Consider the following 7,781-nt stretch of genomic DNA (forward strand, 5'->3'; position numbering starts at 1 on the left):
GATGTAATAGATATTGCCGGTGAGGTTGTTTCTGGTGTATCTAATGCAGTACTGCATAGCAAATTGCAATCTTTGGAACTGTCACCTAATCCCTTTGTAAACCAACTCGATATCACATATCAGCTGGAAGATCACAGTGAAGTAAGCCTTGATTTGTTTGATATGAATGGAAAGTTGATTGCTAACATTCTGAATGAAAGTAAGAAAGCAGGCAGTCATTCAGCTTCATTTACTGCTGATGTGAACACATTTGAAAGTGGAATGTACATCTTGAAAATTTCTATCGATGGACAAGTTTCTTCGAAAGCAGTGCTGCAAATGAAGTAATGCTTTTTTTATTCAAAAGCCGCAATGCCCGACTTACAGATGGTAGGTCGGGCATTTTTTTGTTTATTAGTAATTTTGATTGTTATCCTCAGGAGTATTTGTCCTTATCGTTCTTTCCATCGGCGAACTTGGACACCTAAAAACGGATTGGAATCGAATAGATGTGAGAGGAAAAAACTCAAAAATGGAGCTAGAGCTTATCTACAAGAAATTTATAGAATGCGGTCCAGTATCAATTGATAGCCGAAAGATCGCTGGAGGAGAAATGTATTTTTCTCTAAAAGGCGAACGCTTTAATGGCAATGAGTATGCAGAAGATGCGATTGCTAAGGGGGCTCGTTGGGCCATTGTTGATGAGAAGAAGTTTCAAAAGGATGAGCAATATATCTTAGTAGAAGATGGCTTACAGTGCTTACAAGATCTAGCTACGATGCATCGTCGAGCAATGGAGGGTGCCCGTGGTTGGCGATCACCGGTTCCAATGGCAAAACAACAACCAAGGAGCTGGTCAGTGCAGTCTTACGAACAAATTTCAAAACTACGGCGACTCTAGGTAATCTCAACAATCACATTGGGGTGCCACTGACACTTTTGCGAATTGAACGAGAAACTGCCATATGTGTGATTGAAATGGGTGCAAATCATCCTATTGAGATAAACCAACTATGCAAAATCGCAAGACCAAATCTTGGCTTGATTACAAACATCGGTAGTGCTCATTTAGAGGGGTTTGGAAGTATTGAGGGAGTGCAAAAAGCTAAAGGCGAACTGTTTGATTTCTTAAGTCATTCTGGTGGTAAATGTTTGGTTAATATGAACGACGAGCGTGTAGTTCAAGAAGCTTACTATATACAGTCTGCAAGAACCTATGGCAGTGGTCGATACGCGCGAATTCATGTTGAAAGTAAGGGGGCAAATCCATTCTTAAAGGTGCTTTGGGTAAGGAAAAAGACTAGGGGAATGGATGAGGTACCACCTGCAGTAGAAATTCAAACGAAACTCATAGGGGAATATAATCATGACAATGTGATCGCCGCCATAACTGTAGGGCACTTTTTCAAAATTAAGGAAGAAGATATCAAAAGTGCCATTGAGAATTACGAACCCAGTAACAATAGATCACAGATCGTTTCCCATAAGGGAAGTCAAGTGATCATGGATGCTTACAATGCCAATCCAAGCAGTATGAAGGCAGCATTGGAAAATCTAGTTTCAATGGATGTAGACAAAAAATTGGCTGTCTTAGGAGAAATGAAGGAATTGGGAAAGGACAAGGAGAAAGCTCATAGGGACATCGTGGAATTCTTAGAGGACAAGCAGCTTACAGGAGTCTTAGTAGGTGAGGGCTTCAAAGCAGTGCTTAAAGAAACAGATCAATCGATTTATTACCCCAACGTATGGGATATGATGCAAGAGTGGGATTGGGAACATCATAGTGGTAGCACCATACTAATCAAAGGCTCACGTTCTAACGCACTTGAAAAACTAATTCAAGAGTAGGGTGTAACCTCTGAGGAGTCCTTCACTACAGCTGTTGGCCGCTTCCAATTTTGCCTTTAAGATTATAGAGAAGAGAAGTATTAATAAAGGCGTTGAAGAATTTGTCTTTTATGAATTCACCCTGATGATTGATGGAAGTAAGCCCTGTGCTAAAAATCATCTGTGCTTTTAATCTTGGCGATAATTTGTAGTGACTACCTGCCGCCATTCCAATATCAACTGCCTTTAAACTGCCACTCTCATCGAATGTTTCTTGGGTTTCAGCAAAAATGTATTCATCCCCTATTACGATGTCGCTAACACCTTGAAAATTTCCTTTGAACATATAGGCAAATCGAGGACCAATGCTCAACTGCATCTTCTGTCCAATTGGCACCACAAACTGAATAGGCACATCAACATAATGCAGTTCTATATTGCCTTCAACGTCGGCTGTAAAAGTGACCGGAATATCATACTCCAAGGCACCGATTCGCTGTGTCCAGAGCGTATCTTGTTTTGGTAATTGAGAGTTGAACTGGAGCCCCGTTTTACAATACTTGACTTCTATCTGCATAGATAGGTTTTCCTTCAAGGGGACTATTCGATAGAAACCAATACCAGGGCTGACAATAGGGGTAAAAGTGCTGTTGTCTTCGATTGGACCGATTACAAAACCTACATTTCCACTCATACCTACACCCCAGGTAGGTTGTGGCAGGTCTTGAGCATGGAGCTGTCCACATGAAAAGATCAGGAAAATTAGCAAGCACGGAAGACTCTTCATGGATACTATATCAATTCTATCCTTAATTTAACAAGAACATCTAAATTACGCTAGGATTTCAAGTATTTTTCGGACCCTTCGTAATAGGATATACAGTTTATCTTGAAATGAGGAACCTTCCTCTTTCCGCATTGTTGCCTTGAGATGAGAGTTCATAAATATAGCTGCCTTCTCTGAGCTGGGAGACATCAATTTGATATTGAAAAGGCTCTAAATCTCTTGCTAACTTCAAGCTACCATTAAGATCAAAGATACTAATACTAGTAAATCTTTTAGAATCGCTTTGAACAATCATGAGGTCAGAGTGCGAAGGATTGGGATATACTTGGGGGGGAGCAGACCAGATCAAATCTTCGTTGGCAATCGGGTCATATGAAAAAGATAGTTCATCTATAAAAAGGGTGCTTTGGGCACCAATGATGAAATCAGCACCTTGAGAACTAGGGGTAAACACTAGAATAAGGCTGTCAGGCTCTTCCTCCGACCAGTATTTAAACGGAATAAAGAATCTAGTATAAGTTTCCACAGTGTCCTTTGAAGCAATAAAGGCCTCAGCAATTGTATCTTGCTTGGAGGTCACTGTATTGAACTTGGTTAATCGAGCGTAAATGGCACACTCATCCCCATCCTGGGGAAAGTATTGATAGTAGCCTTCAAAAGCAGTTGGTCTACTAGTCCAAGGTTTTCCTTGTTGTAGAGATTGCGTAAAGTCCTGTAAATTTGGCTCAAAATCACCTGATACTAAAGCTGCAGCAATAGCGAGAGGAGGATCAGTTTGCCAGAAGTCAGAAACTAGTTTTGCAGCATTATCACCGCCATATACATTGACTGTTTCCCTAAAAACGCCAACTGGAGCTCCAAGCAAACTCACTTTGTTGTTGGTTGCCCAGAATGTGGTGTCATTTTCTGGTCCAGTCGGTTCTTCGAATCCAGTAACGTTTCTCCAAAATTCAAAGGACCCGCCTGGAATCTGTTGTTGCCCGAACAAGGAATTGAGCCCAAAAAGGAATATGATTGTTAACAGTAATCGCATTTTCATTTTAGTTTAGGATTCGCTTTCCCAATCTCTGGCTCGACTCACGGCTTTTTGCCAGCCTTTGTACAGACCTGCTCTTTTCTCTTCATCCATTTCAACCACAAAGGTTCTATCTCTAGACCAGTTTGCGGAGATATCTGCTTTTTTGTAAAAGCCAGTACTGATACCAGCCAGATAGGCTGCTCCGAGGGCTGTCGTTTCAATGACCTCTGGTCTATCTACAGTAACATCTAGAATATCACTTTGAAATTGCATTAGAAAATTGTTGGCTGAAGCACCACCATCGACCCGCAAAGAGGCTAGTGCAATCTCTGCATCCGATTCCATTGCCTTCAATACATCCCTGGTTTGATAAGCCAGAGATTCCAATGTAGCTCTTACAAGATGTGCTTTATTGGTACCTCGGCTAAGGCCTAAAATGGCACCCCTAGCGTACATATCCCAATAGGGGGCCCCTAGTCCAGCAAAAGCTGGAACTACGTACACACCATCTGTATGCTTTACCTGAGTAGCGAAATATTCAGAATCAGGAGCTGAGTCGATTATTTTTAATCCATCTCTTAGCCATTGTACAGCTGCACCTGCAATAAACACACTTCCTTCCAAGGCATACTCCACTTTACCATCAAGGCTCCATGCGATAGTAGTCAACAATCCTGATTTGGACTGTACCATTTCAGATCCCGTATTCATTAGCATAAAGCAGCCAGTACCATAGGTGTTTTTGGCCATTCCAGCCTCAAAACAGGCTTGACCAAACAAGGCTGCTTGTTGATCCCCGGCAATCCCCGCAATCGGGATGCGTTGGCCATCAAAATGCGCTGATTCTGTGAATCCGAAGTCTCCGCTGCTATCGCGAACTTCAGGCAAAAGTGAGGCTGGAACATCAAGCGCACTCAATAGCTTGTCGTCCCACTTGAGTTGATCGATATTGAAAAGTAGGGTGCGAGATGCGTTACTGTAGTCTGTTGCATGAACTGTTCCACCAGTCAGTTTCCAAACAAGCCAACTATCAATGGTACCAAAAAGTAATTCTGAATTTTCTGCTTTTTTTCTGGCACCTTCTACATTATCCAGCAGCCATTTGATCTTGGTTCCAGAGAAGTAGGCATCGATCACTAATCCAGTATTCTGTCTCACATAGTCTGTTAAACCATCTGTGGTCAGTTGATCACAGATAGGAGCGGTGCGACGGTCTTGCCATACGAGAGCATTGTGTATCGGGATGCCGGTGTTCTTATTCCAAACAACAGTAGTTTCTCTTTGGTTAGTAATACCAATAGAGGAGATTTCGGCAGCTGAAACATTATTTTTTTGCAATACTTCTTCTGCCACGGCCATTTGACTGCGCCAAATTTCCAATGGATCATGCTCAACCCATCCAGGCTGAGGATAGATTTGACGAAATTCTTGTTGGGCTATTCCTGCTATCCGGGCATTTTTATCAAAAAGGATGGCTCGGGAGCTCGTCGTACCCTGATCTAGGGCAAGAACGTACTTTTTTTCCATGATGAGAATTGCTACACTGCCCGAAATAGGACATTGACCTCAATTTAGGAAGTGTGGACGAGAATCCCCACGAAAGAAGTGATTTACTAATAATGGAAAGTAAAAAGGCAATGCTTATTGCAAGATTAGCTTTTGTGTGCTGATAACATCATCCATGCGTATAATCAAAAAATAGATTCCTGCATGTTGAGTGCTAAGGTCTATCTTATCTTCCCATTGCTGTGATTGTAACATAAGTTTTCCACTAGCATCATAGACCTGAATACTGATATCTTTGCTATCAGCTTCTCCACTCAACTGAAAAACTCCATTGCTTGGATTTGGCATGGCCGTATGGCTTTGCTCATCGTGTAGAATTTCATTGGATGTACAAATGTCTACTTCAATGAAAATCGAACCAGTAGTGATACATCCACCCTGATCCGTCACCTCTATGGTGTAAAGTGTGCTTTCAGTTGGACTAGCATTGGTATTACTGATATAGGGATTTGAAAGTCCCTTTTCAGGAGACCACTTATAGCTCGCAGCTCCACCAAAATGAACAGCAGATAGAAAAGTACTTTCGCCAAGGCATATCAATTCGTTTCCAACATTTAGCATTGGTCCTTGTCCTTCTTCTACTTCGATCTTTATTTCACTAGATGTTAAGCAACCCTTATTGTTGAGTGCAGTAACGGTATAAGTGGTTGTTTCCATTGGTGTGGCTTCTGGATTGGCAGCAAATGGATTGTCCAATCCAATGATAGGACTCCAAGAGTATTCAGAAGCACCTGTAGCAACTAATTGAGTAGTTGCACCTTTACAGATTTTGTTTTCGATTACAAAGGCCTGAATAGCAAAAGACTCTTCTTCTACTACCTCTGTAAAGCTGACTTCACAAAGACGAGCATCAGTTACAGTGACAGAATATACACCAGCTCCCACATTCATTAGAGCATCATTGGTGCAATTTTCAGGATCATTCCAATGAAAGTCGAAGGGTGGAAAATCACCATTTACTTCAATATCAATAATTCCGTTTTCGCTCCCCAAGCAGGAATTCTCTACATGACTGTTAATTAAGATGCCTGAAGGCTCTTCGAGGAAAAACTCTTTTTCAGTTGTGCAACCAGACAAGTTAGAAATAGTAACACTGTACTCACCAGCAGCAAGATCATTAACCTCAGGGCCATCACTGTCGGCAATATTGTCACTCCACTCAAAAGTAAGAGGGCCTGCATTGAGACTAGGTTCTAACAATATTTGCCCGTCATTTGATTCGAAGCAGCTTGGGTTTTTCATCTTAGAATCTGCTAGAAAAGCGGCGGCTCAAGTATCACGATAGAATCCACGATGGCACAGCCATCTGGGTTAGTACTGTGATATAGTACTTTCCAGCTGATAGGACCAGTTGCAGTATGGTATTCCTGTCCGTCGCTCCACTCGAAAGTGCAGCCGCTGGTCATACAGGGGCATAGCGGTGAACTGAAGGTGGCATTAGCATCTGCAAGCACCCGGACAGCTCGCGGTGTTTATGTTGAACTGGTGTGGAATCTCGCACTCACCATCCTGAGCCATCATGAAATTGCTCGCAGAAAATAAAAGAATGATGCCTAATATAGAACTAAAAAAATTCAATTTTCAAAAATTTAGGTCAATCTACACAGAGCAGATTAGGAGAATGATCGCTAATATTCCTGGTCTAACCACGACAATTAACGTACCAAATGCAAGGGCCCCAATTCTTTTGATAAAATCGTATTAGCCACAAAACGAAGCTCATATAAACTTAGGAATAAATGCAGGTGGTGCAAAGGTGCCCCTTATATACTGTTAAATTAGCTCATTTTGGTTGTAACATCAAGGTATCTATTTGTTTAGCGCTTAAGACAATTTTTTTCATTACGGTGAATGTCGTCAATTATTACACTTAACACGTAAATTCCACCTTCGAAATCAGAAAGGTCTATAGTCACTTCATTTTTACCAGCGGGAATGCTGCCTTGCTGTACTGCTCTTCCATCTGTACTATAAACAGCAAATTGATTCTCGCTTTGGCCGAGAGATGGCTTGAAACTAACTGTAAGTGGACCAGTAGTAGGACTAGGAAAACCTCAAGACCTAGCTGGCTTAAATCCTGAATTGCAATTGGATTTTCATTAATGATCTCTACAGTAGCTTCAATCGTACATTCATTATCGTCGGATACAATTACGGTATAGGTACCAGCTGTCAAATTGAAGGCTGTATTAGACTCTTGCGCATCTTCATCATCCCAAATGTAGGAATAAGGGGGTGTTCCACCTTGAAAATACAGCTAGCAATTCCGTCTGCAGAATCTGTACTAGTTTCATTGGCAGAGGCTTGTGCAATTACGAAGAATGAATCTGGCTGCATAATCTCATACTCAAAGTTTATCTCACAATCATTTGCATCGAGAAGACTAAAAGTAAAATCTCCAGCAGGCAAAGCAGCGAAAACCAATGGGTTTGAATTGGTCGGCTGGTGAGGGGCTGCCTTCTCGTATCCAGCGATAAGGAGCAGTACCACCACTGATAGTGTCACCAACTGACCTGACTCATCGCCAAAGCAACTGATATCATTTATCGCTACTTCACCCAATAACTCATCAGGGTCTGATGATGGCGATTAAAGTATCAGCGG

The 7,781-nt window shown here is 41.7% G+C and overlaps 1 protein-coding gene across 1 annotated transcript; it reads right to left on the reverse strand.

Moving 5' to 3' along the window:
* Window positions 1-3,638: 3,638 nt before the first annotated feature.
* LOC144070566 (glycerol kinase-like) lies at window positions 3,639-5,138 on the reverse strand. The gene has a single exon (XM_077594970.1). It carries the CDS (start codon window positions 5,136-5,138, stop codon window positions 3,639-3,641), a length of 1,500 nt encoding a protein of 499 aa, XP_077451096.1.
* Between the last annotated feature and the right edge of the window lie 2,643 nt (window positions 5,139-7,781).

This window comes from Stigmatopora argus, unplaced genomic scaffold (assembly GCF_051989625.1).
Source record: "Stigmatopora argus isolate UIUO_Sarg unplaced genomic scaffold, RoL_Sarg_1.0 HiC_scaffold_229, whole genome shotgun sequence".
NCBI lineage: Eukaryota > Metazoa > Chordata > Actinopteri > Syngnathiformes > Syngnathidae > Stigmatopora > Stigmatopora argus.

Coding starts and splice junctions, on each gene's coding strand:
- LOC144070566 (XM_077594970.1), bottom strand. CDS start 5,138: ATGGAAAAAAAGTACGTTCTTGCCCTAGATCAGGGTACGACGAGCTCC.